The sequence below is a fragment of the Callorhinchus milii genome, unplaced genomic scaffold (genome assembly GCF_018977255.1).
Source record: "Callorhinchus milii isolate IMCB2004 unplaced genomic scaffold, IMCB_Cmil_1.0 Scaffold2, whole genome shotgun sequence".
NCBI lineage: Eukaryota > Metazoa > Chordata > Chondrichthyes > Chimaeriformes > Callorhinchidae > Callorhinchus > Callorhinchus milii.
This window is the reverse complement of record NW_024704743.1, coordinates 98,013,127-98,030,962: the sequence shown is the minus strand read 5'-3', so window position 1 is coordinate 98,030,962 and position 17,836 is coordinate 98,013,127. Positions and strand designations below refer to the sequence as shown.

At 39.6% G+C, this 17,836-nt stretch overlaps 1 protein-coding gene across 5 annotated transcripts in view; it reads right to left on the bottom strand.

The window, feature by feature from the left end:
- Positions 1-1,252: 1,252 nt before the first annotated feature.
- Positions 1,253-17,836, bottom strand: part of adcy8 (adenylate cyclase 8 (brain)) — a 42,312-nt gene continuing 25,728 nt past the window's right edge. For 2 of the 5 annotated variants that reach the window (XM_007900913.2, XM_042332356.1), the window contains 9 exons: positions 15,629-15,830; positions 13,248-13,337; positions 12,588-12,760; positions 9,233-9,311; positions 6,864-7,022; positions 5,131-5,277; positions 3,231-3,323; positions 2,978-3,092; positions 1,253-1,740 (listed from right to left, as the gene is read on the bottom strand). In XM_007900913.2, coding sequence (XP_007899104.2) covers positions 1,253-1,740; positions 2,978-3,092; positions 3,231-3,323; positions 5,131-5,277; positions 6,864-7,022; positions 9,233-9,311; positions 12,588-12,760; positions 13,248-13,337; positions 15,629-15,830 — 1,546 coding nt within the window. Of the gene's footprint in view, positions 1,741-2,244; positions 2,731-2,977; positions 3,093-3,230; positions 3,324-5,130; positions 5,278-6,863; positions 7,023-9,232; positions 9,315-12,587; positions 12,761-13,247; positions 13,338-15,628; positions 15,831-17,836 lie in introns of those variants that run through there. The other 3 variants (XM_007900910.2, XM_007900911.2, XM_007900912.2) reach the window with 3 other exon arrangements.

Genomic DNA, 17,836 nt, shown 5'->3' with positions numbered 1-17,836 from the left:
ACAGAAAGATGAAACAGTAAGAAGTGATTGTTTTTTTTGCTGAGAGTCTCTTCCCTCCTCAGAGAGGTGACCGTTGCAAGGATCTCGAGGTTCCTCAATACTTTAGATTCAACTGGATTTTCTTCATGTATAATATAATAATAATCCTTGCCTTTTTTATTGTGCCTTATCAAGTGTTCGAGATGTCTTAAAGCGCTTCACAGAATATACTGTAAAGCGAATTGACTGTATATTTTGTGGGCGATATGCATGGGTCCAGACGGCGGATCTGTTCTGTGCCATGTGTAAAACTGTGCTATAAACAACAACAAAAGCAACTAATAGTATTTAGATAGAGCCTTTCATGTCGGGATAATGTCTTAACAAAGTCTGTCTTATCTTTTTGACCACACGTTTCATCGCCTCCCCAAGCCCCTGCCCCACCCCCACCCCCAGCTCGGGTTCCCAGCCAGCGGTGTAAAGTGTATTTAGATGTAAATTGTATTGTATGTTCCATGTGTAAATGCACATGTACAGAGAGATTTACAGCTGCCCTTAATTGTTTTAATTGTATAAATGAATAGGGTTTACAAACCGTGTGTAATTGGCCCAGTGAATTTCAATAAGCTATTTGAAGATAAATAGACAATGCAGGTTTGTCATTACTCAGCATTACAGCAAGGCTCAGTGCAGAGCAATCCCTCCCCAATAGCAAAAGTAAGGATGACGTCCTCCCGAGGTGATTGGCGCTATATAAATGTAAATTTGTGTTGGATTGATTATTATGACAACTTAAGACTGCTGAAGCCAATTGTAGCAACCTTCCAGTGCTATGGAATTAAACCTGCAACCTTCCTGGCTCAGGATGATAGTATGAAGTGTACTTAACCTTTGAGTCATCAGTGGAGCTGGAAGTAACAGTTCAGAAACAATTACAAGATATTCCTGCTTCTCTTTTTGCCTGTTAAAGTGAATTGTTTCGCTAGTCTTCTTATTTATAGTAGACTCATAAATGTCCTTTCCTATTAGTCATATGTGAAACTTATGTAAAGTGTGTACTTGTGTTATGTATTACATGAGGTGCGTTTATCCCTCTGTAATAACTGGATATCCGCTATTCAAAGCTCTTTCATTCTATTGATTTCTCAGTTTCAGGGATAAATGGCGTAAACGATGCACACTTTCAAACACTCGACCAGTTTTAAAAAAATTAAACCTTTTATTGTATATATATATAAAAGAAATACAAAATTTCAACACGAATCAAATGTTATTATGGCAATTCATTTTTTTCTGAGCCTTCAACCTGTGCGACTGCTTCAGGTACAGTAGAAGTAAGTAGTGTCCTTCTGTTGTAGTGTCCCTTTATGATTCCAGAGTTATTGTTCTCATTCAGAATTTGCTTTTGTTTTTGTCTGTTTAGAGACTGTACAAGTCCAAGGACAACAGCAGCTAATGAATATTGACCGGTTAGCTTCCTTGGTTGCATGATAAGTGGATTTGGCTGAACTCTTCCCTGAAGAAAATATGTTTTAATCTTCCCTTCTTGTTCACTTATCCCTTTGACATATATTTCGCCTCTGCACTCAAAGGCAAATCCTCTGTCCTTTAGGATAAGATATGTATCTTCAGGCACTTGAATTTTGCCACTAATGCCTGTGCTATCCATGCGGCTTGCTAAATTTACAGTTTTACCCCAGATATCATACTGAGGCTTCTTAGCACCAATGACCCCAGCAACAACTGAACCTTGGCTAACACCTGGAAACAAAGGGAAAGTGTATTACGAGCACATTACTGAAGTGCCCAAACACATTTACGCCAGAAAAGGTGCAATTTAACATCTTGCTAATGCAATGACTTTCATTGCTTCTTCGGAAGTAAAAGAATATAAAAAGAAAGCAACATCCACAAATCTGTCAAATCAGCAACATTTGGCAGGCACAGTAAACACAAACTACTGAAGATACAGGAACTATAAAAGCAAAGTTTACGACAGAACCATTTTACAGACTTGAGTGATTTGCATCTAAGATAGGAATGACCTGGAACACAAAACAAAACTTCACTCTTATTTCACAGGGATCAGCATGGAAGATCATAAAGACCAAACATATAAGTGATTAAGGTAAAATAACCTGCAGCACCAAAACCCAATTCAGTTTAATTTATGTAATTTACAGAAACTTTCAATAAAGTCCTTTAAATCTCTTTTAATGTGCCTAATATATTGTTTAAAAAAAACAATAAAATGAATTACTTTTGAGTAACATCTTAATATTAATGTTAAAAAGAAAAGGTGCATGCAGGCAGATGTTCTGCCATTATGTATTGCTAGAGTGCTTAATAAATTGTATATTATAGAGTGTAAGGAAGAGTTCACTGCATAAATGTCTTTAAAATACTGTATGAGCAACATCGTCATAAGTGGACTGGCCATTTATGGTGAAGCGGGAGTGTTGAAGCTGATTCAATGGTGAAGGGTGGTAATCTCTCAACCTAGGAAATCTAAGGAAAGCTATTTCTATCGTTGCTACACTTAAGCAAGATACTAAGTAAACAACTGAAGGTTGGAACTATAAATGTTCATGCTCCTCATTCTCGTGAGATTTTTCAGCTTTACGTTTAGACAGAATATGTTTGTGGCTCTATGCGTTTTTCATACCCTTCATGATTGTGCCAACGTTTCTTTTGTTGGGTCCATGTTTCCTCTCCGAAACTAGTGAAACTAGTACATAGTTAAACCCCTGTCTGTGAACAAACACACAAAGCATGCTACCATCTACATACTGCACTAATTATAGTCTACATGAAAACTAGGTCAACTAGTGAGCTCCAAACTTTACAAAAATACATACTGATATGCTAAAAAGCTTTTCACATACAAAGACATATGTATTTTAAATACTAATAGAATATGGAGAAACTGCCAGGACACATACAACTACGGATTAACATGCATATTCAGGAAATACACATACATTCAAGTCATACTCACCAATACGGAGTTCAAAGTTATTGAAGGAATGTTTGTTTATTTCCTGTATACTTTCATTTAAAGCAATAGTAAAGTCTGCCAGAGCACAAAGATGGCCCCATTTATCTTCACATTGCTGGAAATGGTAGATCACAAAAGTAAACTTTGATAACATTTCAAACATTTGATAAACACTGTACAGTATTCACATCTAATATTTAGTGAAAAAACACTTATAAATTGTCAAGAACACATTTTGATTGCTTCTTCTTACCTGCTTTTCAGGAGATAGTCCTGAGACAGCCATGTAAGTGCTTCCAATTGTTTTAATTTTTTCAATGTCCTGAAATCGCTCTTCACCCAGCAACTATAAGACACAAAAAGATAAACACTTCAACACAAAAGAGGCACTTTTGCATACAACACAAGTAGACCTTTCACAGTGTTTTGCTTTTGAAAATATATTCTAATGAAATAATTAAATTTGCTGATATATATATAATCCTTTATTTGGTATAGGATCTTTCATGTTGGGAGGGTGTCTCAAAGCGCTACACAGGATTTATTATGGAGTGACTGTGTATTTGTTGGGGAATGCTGCATTCAATTTGCACACAGCAATTTCCCATAAACAGCCATACAGTGAATAGCTATTCTATCTGGGGAATAGTTGTTCAGGACATCATTTTTTGAATGGTATAATGGGATCTTTCATGTCCATCTGCACAAGCAGATGTACTAATGCGCTTCACAGAATATACTGTAAAATAAATTGACTGTATATTTTGTGGGTGAAACATAGCAGTCAATTGTGCACAGCAGTGTCCCAGAAACAGTAGTGGATTGAGTTACCAAATTATTTAAATTATTTTTTGAAGGGATTATTACCCCTGGAAATAATTAGGGTTAGTCTACCAGTCACCTCCTGTCCTTTGGTCAGTACCTCTGAAGACACTGGTATCTCATTTTGACTACCATCTGTAGAATATAAAATAGTATGGGAAAGAGCAGGGAATTAGGATTAGTTAACTCCAGAGAAGACTGAGCATTAGAAGAAGCTTGATGGGCCAAACAACCTTGTTCTTTGTGACTTCCTCCTACGCTGTTATAGGGGATTATAGTAAGAGATAAGTTAGCTCCAATGGATGAGCTAACACCGGCAGAGGCTTGATGTACCAAGTGATATACTTCTGTGTGAAACAGGTCACTTGGCCTGTCTGCTTCTATGCTGTAATTTTTATGATTCTATGATTTTTCACTTTCTCTTCAGGTGGCAAAGTAGGTATCAAAATTCTTCATGTTCTTCAATTTACACTCATTGCCTTAAAATGTAAGATCTTACAACATTTTGGAAAACAGTCTTAAGTGACTGGTTAAATCAGACGATATTAGTTGATTTTTCACAATTCTTCCCGGGCACTGAGGAAAATTGTTTTCCAAATTAAGACAGAATTGAAGACTGTTTTCCAAGTTTTCATGTCATTACAAATATATTTGTATAAACAAGAAATGTTCTTAAAAATGTGAGAAACTTTTCATACCTGGCAGTCACAGTTAAACCAACAGAAATGGGATTTCCCCCTTTGAGCATTTCATTGTGTAAGGAGCTCCCACTGAGAGCATGTAATGAATATGTTACCTACCCTCTGATTTCCCCATCTCTGGTTCATGATGCGACTAATGTTATAACCAAGCTGGGCCACATTGCAGCTTTGATGTCAGCGTGTTTAATCCCCTCAGTGTACTGCAGGGTATGAAATGGCCCATTATGATATTGATTCTGGGCGCTGAGTAAGCTTGTGCTAAACTCTAGCGATTAAGCTCCATTTAAATCAATGCCTAGCCAGCATGGTATGAGGTGAAAAGGTAACCAGCCAAAGCACATCAAACCACAGGAGTAAAATCCTCTTGTGCAGGCAGTCTTCATTCAGTGAACATATCAGCATGAGCAGGTGCGAGGGAGCATCCAGGGAGCAAGGTTACTTAGTGGGGGGACAGTAGATCTCGTTTATTTCACACAAGTGACATAACAAAGCCATCAGTAAATAACAAAGCTTCACAAGCTTCACCCGAGCCTGGTGGGATGGGGGGGAAGGGTGGAGAATAGATAAAATAATAGGATAAGATCTTGTTAAAGCATTTATATTATATACTACTGATGATTTTAAAGTTACCTCATCAAAATCAGCAATTATTTCATTCAGCAAACGTAAACATTCCACTCCTTGGTTATTCATCTCGGTTTGAGAGTAGAAATCTGCAAATCCTGGAATTGATGCAAACATCACTGCAACAGAGTCATAGGACTGCGAATAAAGTTCCTGATGGACGAAAAGAATAATGGCAATCAATGAAAGACAAGCGCCAATCCCTCAGGGATACGTTCTTACAATTTTGCAAGATGAAATTTATAGATCTAAATACTAATTGGTCTTCACTAGCAATTTACTTCCTGAATTTCTTGCTACACATTGTCAATAGAGCAATGGTCGGTGTGGGCAACAGAAATGTTAAACTGCTGCTTTGGGACGGGGGGGCTGAATTTGCGATGAAACCACCTTTTTGAGCAACATCAGACAAAGTTATATTCTTCAACTGGTGTAACAGGTGATGTGACGGGTGCTTTGAAAATGTAGTAAAGCTAATCAGTTTTAATTCTGATTAATTAACAGCATTAATTAACTGCTTTGGATTTCTTGGCAATAATTTTTGGATTAATAATTAGAACATAAATTTCATGCATTTTTCTTGCTGTCAATTTGGCTTTTGCGACTAGCCTTTTCATCTTGCCACAAAAGACTGACGAATGTGCAATATCTATGATCCGTAATCCGTTTGTTTTGCAATCAGGCGTTCATTGTACGATTTGATGGATAGTTTTCGGGGATGTTTCTGACATACAAATAAACGGTCGTTTCAATGCAATTTGAGTCACTGTGAACAGTTAGTCCTTTGAGGCAAATGTGGATATATATAGTAACATTATTCCTCAACTGTGTGACACTGATATAATTCAAGAACATAACTTATCAAAAGACCTTTGGTACATTGAAATGAACTAGTAATACAGCATTATTAATGCAATGTATCGTTATTCTTTGGTTTGTCACAATCCCAGTTTCAGGTCCGGTCCAGCCAGGTACAAATTCCGGACATCAGGAATTTCACCACAGCCCCCGCCTCACCATGCTTGCTGGCCTTCAGTGGCCAGAGAGATTGACTTTGTCTCAGTTTCAATCCCGCAAGCAGCAGACAGCTTATTTGCTATCTTCTGGTCGAGGGATTCAAACAATTACAATAACGGTTTTGGCATTTACCAGCATTTTTCAGCACTGATAAAAGCCGGCACCAAATAATGCCAGTAAATACCGGTACTGACATTATAATTAACACTTAACTGGAAATTCAGGAGGTTCACTGTAAATGAAAGAAGTGTTGTTCAACAAGGGACAGCACTAATAGTATAAGGATACAATACAATGCAGTTAAAATTTATAAAGCGCGTTACATGTCAGGAGGATAACTCAAAGCGCCTGACAACTTTGAGTGGGGGCCAATGGGGTGTGAGTGGGAAAGAACACCAAAGGCGTAGTCAAAGAGGTATGTCTTGAGATGGACATTGTGCACATGGTTGGAGGAAGGAGCCCAAATGGCTATTGTCTAATAACAATGTGCCAGGGTAGACCAGAAGGTGAATAATTGACGGATTTCATCACCACCAGATACAACGTGAATTGTAATTAGTATTAATTCCACAATCATATATATCACAATGTTAAAGTCAGTGTTGAAGCAGCTTCTTTTATTTGCCCATTACTAGGGAAGCAAATATTGAAGTAAGAAATTGCTGTATAGTGAAACCAAAGGTAAATATTCTAATATTTTCTGTCATTTTAAATTAACTTACATCATTATCTCGATCCTTTTCCAAGAAATGTCGTGCAACATGACTTGGTAGAATATTCCGAAGCATATTTTCATTATGTTCTCGGAGTTCCTTCATTTCATTGACTTCCTCTTTTGCCTGAACTCGCCAAAGGAAGTCCAGTCTTGCGGTATATTCCAGCTAAACAACAACAATAATGAATTGCATTTATATAGCGCTTTCACGTCATGGGGAGGTCCCAAGGTGCTGGACAGTCGAGGGTTTGCCCTCTAGCTGGGGGTTGCATTCAAGAGGCGTAGAGGGCAAGGGGGGAGTTGGATGGGAGGATGACCAAAGGCATGGTCAAAAAAAGATGGGCCTTGAAGGAGGCAAGGGAGGGGGTGAAGTGAGGGGATTTCAGGAAGGAGCTCCAAGGGGTGGGAGAAGAAAGGCTGAAGACCCGACCACCAATGGTGGGGTGGGCAGGATGGGGGATATGGAGCAAGCCGGTGCCTGTGGAGCAGAGGGAATGGCAGGTTGGTAAGGTTGCAGAGGTGGGGAGGAGAAAGACCATGGAGGACTTCAAAGGTGAGGCCAAGAGTCTTAAACTCAATCCTCTGAGGGATGGGGAGCCAGTGAAGCCGGGCAAGGATGGGGGTGATAGGTTCACAGAACTTGACACAGGAGAAGACACAAGCTGCCGAGTTCTGAATCATCTTCAGTTTGTGGAGAGAAAAGTTGGGAAGTCTGGCGAGAAAGGAGTTTAGCATAGTCAGACTGGACGCTATTTCAATCAAATGTTTCATTGTTAATTCTCTTCCCACCAAGAGCAAATCAGCCTCCTGCTAAGCTCAAGGGCAGTTGAAGCTTGGTGCTTTGATGGGATGATGGTAGGGCAGGTATTCTGGAAGGATGAGATAATTGTGGCCGAAGGGCCTTATTTATCCAAACCAATCTTGTGATCCTTTGAATCATTATTAGTTCACCCTGCATTATTCTGAAAAATATGTCCATCCTTTTGATTTCCCATAAGGGAATAACTAGCTTTCTGTTTAATTACGCAACCTGTTAGAAGTGGTTAAATGAGACCAAATCAACTAAGAGCAAAAATTGATGTGTACTCTTTTTCCCAGTTGCTCATGACAAGTTCATTTGACAAAAAGGCCCTGCTTATCTCTTCCCCCAAAGATAATAGTATGCGAACATTAAGGCTAGACCTCCAAAGATATGGAAGGAGAACAAGAGCTCTTACAACTGCAGTAATAATAATCCTTGCATTTGATATAGCGCTTTTTCACGTCTTCTCGATGTCTCAAAGCGCTTCACAGAATATACTGTAAATTGAATTGACCGGAGATTTGTGGGCGAAACGCGGCAGCCAATTGCACACAGCAGTGTCCCACAATCAGTCATGGATTGAAAATGACCAATTTATTATTGTTTTGTTTTTTGGAGGGATTATTATTAGGCGTGTGGAGTAAGGAAACTTGCCCAAGGTTTCGCCCTTTGATACAGTACTCTGTATCAATTCAAAATTTGCACACAGAATGCTAGTGACATTTCACATGTCACTCTGGTCATGTGCAATTCCCAGGGTCTAGAAGAAAAAGTTGTCATTTGCAATTCTTGTTATTTGTATGCAAATATTCATATGCAGATTTAATGATCACTTACTGACTTGGAATTGTTGGGAACCAATTAAGCTGCAAGAAATCTTTGACTTGCTCTTTGAAACTTAAATACAATCTCTCCAAGTCCTTCTATACTGCAAAAATGCTATAAGTTAAAAAAGCGAAACTTGATCCCAAGTCAGGTGAGCCCTGCATTGTCAGACTGAAGTTTGCAAGTTATATAATAATAATAATAATAATAATAATAATCCTTGCATTTGATATAGCGCTTTTCACGAGGGAAGGACGTCCCAAAGCGCTTCACAGAACACACTGTAAAGTGAATTGACTGTAAATTTGTGGGCGAACGCGGCAGCCAATTGCGCACAGCAATGTCCCACAAACAGTCGTAGATTGAAAATGCCAATTTTTTTTATTATTGTTTTTGGTTTTGGAGGGATTATTATTAGGCGTGTGGAGTAAGGAAACTTGCCCAAGGTTTCGCCCTGCCTGGAATTGAACTCAGGTCTCTCGCTTGCAAAGCAATATACACAGATGTGCCTGTTGTTTGAACCCATATCTAAATTTTGTCAGTTTTTCTATATTTTACAATCGACAAATAATGTATTTAGCCTGGGCCCCTTTTCCTGCACCATCTCCCGCAGGATACTTTGTCAACATCATGAAAAAGCAACGACATTGAACAAAACGCTATCAAGTTTCAAGAAGGGAATGGGGAGGTAGGGATAAATGAATGCATTGTAATGTCAAACATATTGAGCATTCAAAGCTTTTCAGTACCTGTTGTCCATGATAAAACACAGCCAAAAGAAACATTGCCATCAGCAACAGGGATGTTTCTTTCGTTCCTAGGAAGTCTCTGCTACAAAGAAAAACATTCAGGCAATCCTTATTGTTATAGACAGCACACTGGAGGCAAGCAGAAATCTGAGAGAAATGTCTGATAAGTGCAAGTGTAATAAGTACATTCACTCATCTTATAGCTGGGTTAGTCCTTCATTACTAAATATATGTGTCATGCAAAGTCATATAAGATTAAAAATAGCAGCAAAAGTAAAATTTTAGAAAATCAAAACCAACTCTGATTTCTAAATTGTATGGAATGACAAAGGGCCATTCATCCATCAAGCCAACACCTTCTGCAGTATCTCCTCCCCCTGGGAATCCGCTCCCACACTCCGACTCCTACCCATCCTCCCCTACGCACCTTCGAACCCGTTTCCCCACCCTCTGTCACCAACCTCATCTTGTCCTTGAAACCCACCACGTGCTCCCTGGATCCCATCCCTACTCCACTCCTGATCTCCCTGCTCCACCTCCTTGCCCCACTTCTCACAGACACCATTAACATGTCCCTCTCCTCTGGCTCTGTTTCCATTACCCTCAAAACTACCACCATCACTTCCACACTGAAAAAAACCCTCCCTTGATGCATCGCAGCTATCAAGCTACCGGCCCATCTCCAACCTCTCCTTCCTGTCCAAGGTTTTCGAAAGAGGCGTTGCCTCCCAGCTGCGCTCTTTCCTCTCCACCCATTCACTTTTTGAACCGTCCAGTTGGGTTTCCATGCTGCCCATAGCACGGAAACCGCCCTGGTCAAGGTCACTAATGACATCTTGACCATCTGCAACCAGGGCTCCCTCTGCCTCCTCATCCTCCTCGACCGATCGGCCGCATTCGATACGGTCGACCACTCTATCCTCTACCGCTTGTCCTCCCACTTCAACCTTCAAGGCTCTGTCCTTGAGTGGTTTAGTCCTACCTCTCCCACCGTGTTCATTTTGTCTCTGCTAACGGCTTTTCCTCCAGCCCCCTCCTATTCACCCGCTATATGCTCCCCCTTGATGACATCATCCGCAGACATGGAGTTAACTTCCACATGTATGCGGATGACACCCAACTCTACCTTTCCTCTTCTACCCTCAACTCCACGACCACCGATGTCCTGACAGCTGCCTGTCCGACATCGAGTCCTGGACGAGAGACAACTTTCTTCAGCTCATCATGTGCAAAACTGAGGCCCTCCTGATTGGCTCACGTCAGCGCCTCCGCACCTCAGGCGCTGACAGCATCAGCATCCAAGGCTGCACTCTCCACCTCTCAAAGCCAATCAGGAACCTCGGTGATCTGTTCGACCCTGAGCTGTCCTTTCTTCCCCACATTCGCGCCACAACTGGCACCGCCTTCCACCACCTCCGGAACATCGCCAGACTATGGCACTACCTCACCCCTCACGCTGCTGAAACTCTGGTCCACGCCTTTGTCACCTCAAGGCTGGACTATGGGAACTCTCTCCTCGCCGGCCTTCCCGCCACCTCCCTCCACAAGCTGCAGGTCATTCAGAACTCTGCAGCTCGTGTACTGTCCCGCACCAGGCTTCGCGACCACATCACTCCCACCCTCGCTCACCTCCACTGGCTCCCCATCCCCCAGAGGATCGAATTCAAGATCCTCATCCTCACCTATAAGGCCATTCACGGCCTTGCTCCCTCCTACCTCTCCGACCTACTATCCTCCTTCTTACCTGCCTGGACCCTCCGTTCCTCTGGCTTCGGTCTGCTCCACATCCCCCACCCTAACCGCCCTACCATCGGTGGCCGGGCCTTCAGCCTCTCAGCCCCGAGGCTCTGGAACTCCATCCCCCAGTGCCTTCGCCTTGCTTCCTCCCTTTCCTCCTTCAAGGCCGGTCTCAAGACCTTTCTCTTCAACCATGCCTTCACCTCCCCTCTCGACTCTCTACCTCCTCCTCGCTCCCTCCCTTCACCCTGACCATTTCCCCTCTGCTCGGGTCCTGACCCAACTGTCCAGCGCCTTGGGACGTCCTCCCGACGTGAAAGGCGCTCTATAAATGCAATCTTGTTGTTGTTGTTGTTATTGCATAGACACTCCATGAATCTCAAAGGCAATTGAGTAAAACCTACACAATATTAATTTATTCTGACATCCCTTCTACCTGAATCTCCCAGTGTACCTTAGGTATCCTGGCCTGAGCCACATACAATCACTCTGTCTCCACTGATTTCATTTATCTTCTAACATTGCTCTTTGACAATCATTGCAACATCATTGCAACAAATTTCAGTAATTTACTGTTATTCAAAATTAGTTATTTGAAAGTGTGAGGTAGTAAAGAATTAATAGGGTAAATATTCGGGTTCAGGAAAAGGGTTCACAGGTATTCAGAGTCGGATAATTAGTTAAATTGAGATATCAATCTGTTTATCTTTCTTAAGGTGTAAAATGTTGGTTTAAGTGCTTTTGGTTTATGGTGTTTTTGTTAGATTTTGTGAGTTAATGGGTTTTATGGTCAGAGTCTTTTACTCTGAATGATAGATTAGTTAACAAGTGTCATGTTTTCAAATTGTCAAAGTACGGAGAACGGAGAATTGATAAATAAGTCACACAAGCATATTAAGGGTATAAAAGAGAGGGAGTGGTGTTATATGGGGAGTTGCTGAGGTTTGGACTTTTAACAAACACTGACATTATAAAAATTATAAAATTATAAATTTTATAATTATAAAAACTCTGAATCTGAGGAACTTTGAGGAGATGTGAATTTGGGGTAAGGTTATTCTATTTGTTTACCCCGGTGGTCCAAGTGTTGAGCATCAGTGATTATACATCTTATAAAGTATGGGATATTATGCCTTGTTAAAGTAATATTAACATAATATTATCAATGTATTATATAAGAGTTGTGTTTATTTTTGCATTGAATGCTCCAAATGCGGGAATATATATATATATATATATATTGAAGCCTATGGGTTTGAATAAATTAGGAATATTTTTTAATTGCCAAGTGTTTGGTGTAACTTGTCAGACTGCTCCTACCAGGCACCTATCTTCAACATAAAAGGAGAGAAGGATCGCTCCTTTCAGAGTGCACCTGGAAGGAGCATGTAATTCTCACCCAGAGATAAAGAGTACCGTGACAAAAGTATATGACATTATGAGCTTGTTCTGCTTATACACCGCTCCATCGTCTATCTAAAGTAGACACTGAAAGATTCCCCATTAGCTCTATAAATATTAATATTTCTGGCTCAGTGAGCAAAAGCATAAACAGATCATAACTTTCAATAAAGGCTGCATCCCTGAGTAATAGTGGAGTAGCATATAAAGTACTCACTCTCCATTGTGATGAAAGTTGTCATATCTAATGAAGAGCGAGCTGTAGATGGTTTCGGTCAGCAGAGAGTAAACTGCTATCATGATCATTAGCACGGCAAGCTTCAAGATGGAATTCAGACGGAGAAACACTGCACAAGTCACCATTGCCAGCACTCCGGTAAACACAAAATACTAAACAGATAAAACACAGTGGGGGGAATCAGATTAGTACTGTAACTCCATAAATGGCAGCTAATTTTGTATCAGCAAGCTTAATATAGCCATTTTATTGAATTTTGTTGTAGTTGAATTACTTCTCACACTCTTTCCATTACATGTTTTTTTGCCCCCACCTTTATGCCTTCCAAGCTATTTCCTTATCTGAAAGGGTAGGAATTGAGCCCATTTCTCAGTCTCTGCCTATGTTGCTGTGTATTTGGGAAACTGGAAGTACATGAAGACAGTCCTCCTGGATGCTTCACTCCCTGTGGACAAGATTCCTTGACTCTGCACAACCCTTCACTGCAACATTGAGATCCTGAATCATTTCTCTTTCATTTATACAGTTTATGATCAGACATAATGTAAAGGGATTGTACTAAAATACATTTGAAGTATTAGAGGTACATGATCAAACATGAAAGAAGTGAATGGTTGTAAATAAAAAATATTTAAATACCTCTGGATAGAAGCATATATCTGTACATGTAGCTGTGGAATTGGATGTCTCATTCTTTAAGGCTGTAGATTTCTCGAAATCACACCAAAACTGAAGAAAGAAGCTCAAATGTCAGGTGGATACATTTCAAAATTACATAATGTGCTAATAAACGCCCAAAATAGTTTTGAGATACCATTCAGCAAATATAATTTGCAAAAATATTGAAATATACATATATTCAAAAACTTTTCTGAAACCCAGAATTATGTTTAAAAAGAATCTGTATCAATGGAGGTGATACAACAATGAACTGTTTCACACCAATACAAAAGACAGTTCTGCTCTGACAAATTGTTTAATTCTGTGGAATTATCTAGATTACGTCTAGTTAATCCTAAAACTGGACTACAATAGAAGGATTTAAACATGACTTTTGACAAATCTTGACTAAATAAATGGAGACATGGGACCGTGATAATTTTGAAACACACAAGAGGGCTTTTTTTCTGGTAAATATACTGACCCCAGCGGTGTGCACTTCTAATGGCAAAACTTCCACCTTAAGTCCCATTAGCTAAGGTCAGTACATTTATTGAGAAGCAGTCGAGAGCTATTAGTCATTTACATCTGTGTTGCTTTCAGTGGAAGTGCAGTAAAACATGGTGGCTGGCTCATATAAGGGAGGAAATAGCCTGTGTTAAAAGCTTACACACATTTCTGAAACAATTTGGCAAATTAAGACTATTGCAAGATCTGCTTTGTGTTGACAGCACTGGGTTTCTTGCCAGAAGACTCCCTATAATTGGTCCTTAAGCCTCTGACCCAAATGGTCAATCGAAGCAGGCAGCCTTCAGATTTGGGATAAAAGGTTCAATTCTTCTTAAATGTAAAATAATAGCCGATCTGTTAATTTCTCTGCAAAAGTGACTCACATAACTCAATGACTGCACCATGCCCTTTTTTGGATATCTGTTTCTGTATTCTGTGTATTTCATGCTGATATCAAATGGAAGCTCAAAATATATTAGAGATTATAGTGGTTAGTTATCTAGAGATATCATTTCATAGAGGAAAGATATTTGCTGGATCTGTAAAGGGCTTAATCCTGCGTAACTCCCTGCTATTCCACCAATTAGTTTCTGGTCATAATAGAAGTAGAGGAGGACTCAAGTCACAGAGATACAGACACACATGAGATGGATGTAAGTACATTTGGAAGAGAGAGGAAACATTAGATACAAGGAGACAAACTCATTCAAACTAATCATTCGTTTACTTTGAGACTGTCAGATCACATTTTAACATCATAACATCATCCTTCTATTCCAAGAAAATGGGGAGGACAACTTTGCAGGGTTATCGGGGAGTGGGAATGATTTGGTAGCTCTTTTCAAAGAGCTGGCACAAACACGATGGGCCGAATGGCCTCCTTCTGTGCTGTATAATTCTATTGATTATTGGGGACCTTCATTTTTTTCCCCCTATAACTTTTATTTGCATTAGGTACTAAAACAAGGCCACTTGACATCAAAGTTGTTGGGCCATAAAAAAATTACATTTAATTAATAAACTGATAGCCTTGGTTCCTATTATGTTAGACAGAATGAAGGGATTATTCTCCAACCTTAGACTCGCGCCCTTGTGGGCAAATATATAGACCTCTGGTGGCAAGTAAATATTATTTGCCATTTGGTATATTTACTAAGATCTGGCTTATAAAGCAAAATCAATTATGAGTATACATTATATACATTATTCCCAAATGCCAATAAATCTATTGACAAGGGAAGAATAGCGTCCAGTTTAATGCATTTCATAAAATTTAACGGTTAGATCTGCTTTCCCTGCCATTATCATTCTTGGGTGTCACTGTACTAAATATTATGTTCTCGATACATTGGCATGGGAATGAGTTGGACCTTGGCTCCACTGAATGCTAATAAATTGACTGCAACACTTTCAACAATACATAATTATCAGATAAGAGGAAGCTATGAGATCAGTATCTTTCTTAATTATGGATTACTGACTAAGACACAGATAATAATAGTTTTAGGTAGGAGTCGACAATTGGTCCATCATGCTTATCCATCCAACTTTTCAAAGTATCCCTTCAATGCATCTAAATCATCTAATAATCTGAGGCTCAAAAATCTACCAAGTCTCAACCTGTAAGACTCTCATTTTTATTTTTGAAAAGAACCGGCTTCCAAATTAAATTTGAATATAAGAATTTTCCACAATTCTGCGCAGAGTTAAATTTTGAGACTAGAGAGTCTCACAGGCTGATACTAAATTGAATTTCAGGCCTCTTGAGTCCTTTTCATTTCCAGAAATCTATCTATAGTAATAACATTGCTCATTAAAAAGTAGTACAGTAATAATTAGTTAATACATACTATATTTATTACAGCGCCAAGAAAGTTTATCATAATGGAGGCAAATATGATGACATTCCTTGCGAAATGAGTTTCATTGATCCAGCAGCATGTTTTCCGAAGGACTAATGGCAGACATTTGTAATCCTCAGCAGTAGTAACTAACACAAGTGCAGCATGCAACATTATCAGAATGGTAAACTGGATGACCATTGGCAACGTCCTAAAGAGAGAACACAACAAGGTTCATCCTGTGCAGCCAAATACATTTAAGATATTTATAGCAAAATGTTTCACGTAAAATAACATTTCAGTTTACATTCACCTCATTCTCACATACTGTACAAGGTTAACTTGGTTTAGATTTCTGTGGCACTGGATTTTACACTGATTGAAATAATACTAACATTTATTGCATCCCAGATTTTATTGTCCACATGTATTACGCACAGATGTCATGCACTCTGACAGCCATATCATTTATTGGTGACTGCTGGAGGGGAAGTCTTGATATGTGAGATAGACGAGTTGGTTTGAAGTGAAAAAAGGCCATTTTTGATGGAGATAAGATCAGTTTATAGCTACCCCCATTCTGAGCAGAGTCTTACAATGGGGTTCAATTCACAGGGATTTGTGAATTAATTTAGCAAATGATGGAATCATGCTTTGTATTCACTAGAACTCCACTTGGATGCAAAGCTCATTTCATACCTCCTTGAAGTTAGAATGTGGTCATCATACAACTAAATTATGCTCTATCTCCAGTCCTTCATTTAGGTCGAATTTGCGATTCACTAACGTCATGCCAGCAGAACACAGTGATTTTTGGTCTCCAATCTTTTATACACACTTTCCTGGCTCATGGAAAAGTCAATTGGACATATCGGGTATTTAATGGATTTTGAGCCAGTGCAGTTAATGTAAGTGAGTTCAAAAGAAACAGCCCTTGGTGCTTAGTGGCAAGTGGCTTTTTAATCCATTTCCCTCAGGATAATTCATAAACTGCTAGATCAGTAAAACATATTTATGTTGGATATTTGCAGCTTAACCACATGAAATATAATACTCAGTTTTGGTCCCTTCCTCCCTCTCTGGAGGCCCAAATATATCTGTGCCAATGAAGCCAGATGGCCTCTGCCTTATGGCTGGATACGGTTTGCCAGCTTTACATCCTGCTCTCTGTGTCTATGAGTCATCCTTTTTACATGTTACAAAATTACAAAATTGGTTCAGATGAAGACAGCCCTTCGGCCCATTTGAACTCATCCTTCCAAAATATCCACCTTACTGCCTTCCAAACACATCAAATAGTATTTAAATGGCATGTGATGGAAAATCTCAGCTCTGTGGAAAATTAACATTTCAGCTAATGCTTGTTTTCTGGTTTGTGGTATGTTGCCAGGTTTGCGTGTGCCACCTGGCTCTATTTATCATCAAAGTGGAACATTTTACTGGGCGCCTGATGCGAAAATGGTTCATATTGAAACATGCATGACGTTTCACTATCCACTGGAATAAAGAGATATGCTTTGGATTAAAGGGGTATAAATTTAGCAAGTCTATCAAAACTACTGCATTCTTATAATAAATAATAATAATAATCCTTGCATTTGATATAGCGCTTTTCACATCGGAGGATGTCCCAAAGCGCTTCACAGAACACACTGTAAAGTGAATTGACTGTATATTTGTGGGCGAACGCGGCAGCCAATTGCGCACAACAATGTCCAACAAACAATCGCAGATTGAAAATGACCAATTTATTATTTTTTTTTATTTTTTTTGAAGGGATTATTATTAGGAGTGTGGAGTAAGGAAACTTGCCCAAGGTTTCGCCCTGCCTGGAACTGAACTCAGGTCTCTCGCTTGCAAAGCGAGTGCTCTAACCACTGAGCTACAGGACTCCACTCTTCTTTCATCCTTTCATTCCCTTTATTCCCTCTCTATCTTCACACCTACCAAGATTTCATTTCCATCTTACCTGGTCATTTATTTTAGTATAATAATAATCCTTGAATTTGAAATAGGCATGTAGTAACACTCTTTTTTGAAATAGTGTCATGGGATCTTTAACATCCACAATGAACGGATAGATGGGACCTCAGTTTATATCTCAGCCAAAGGACCGGAACTCCAACTGTGCATCATTCTTCCAGCATAGTATTGGAGTCTCAGTTTAGACTATGAGCCCAAAGACCTGACGTAAGGCATGAACCCACACCTCGTTCT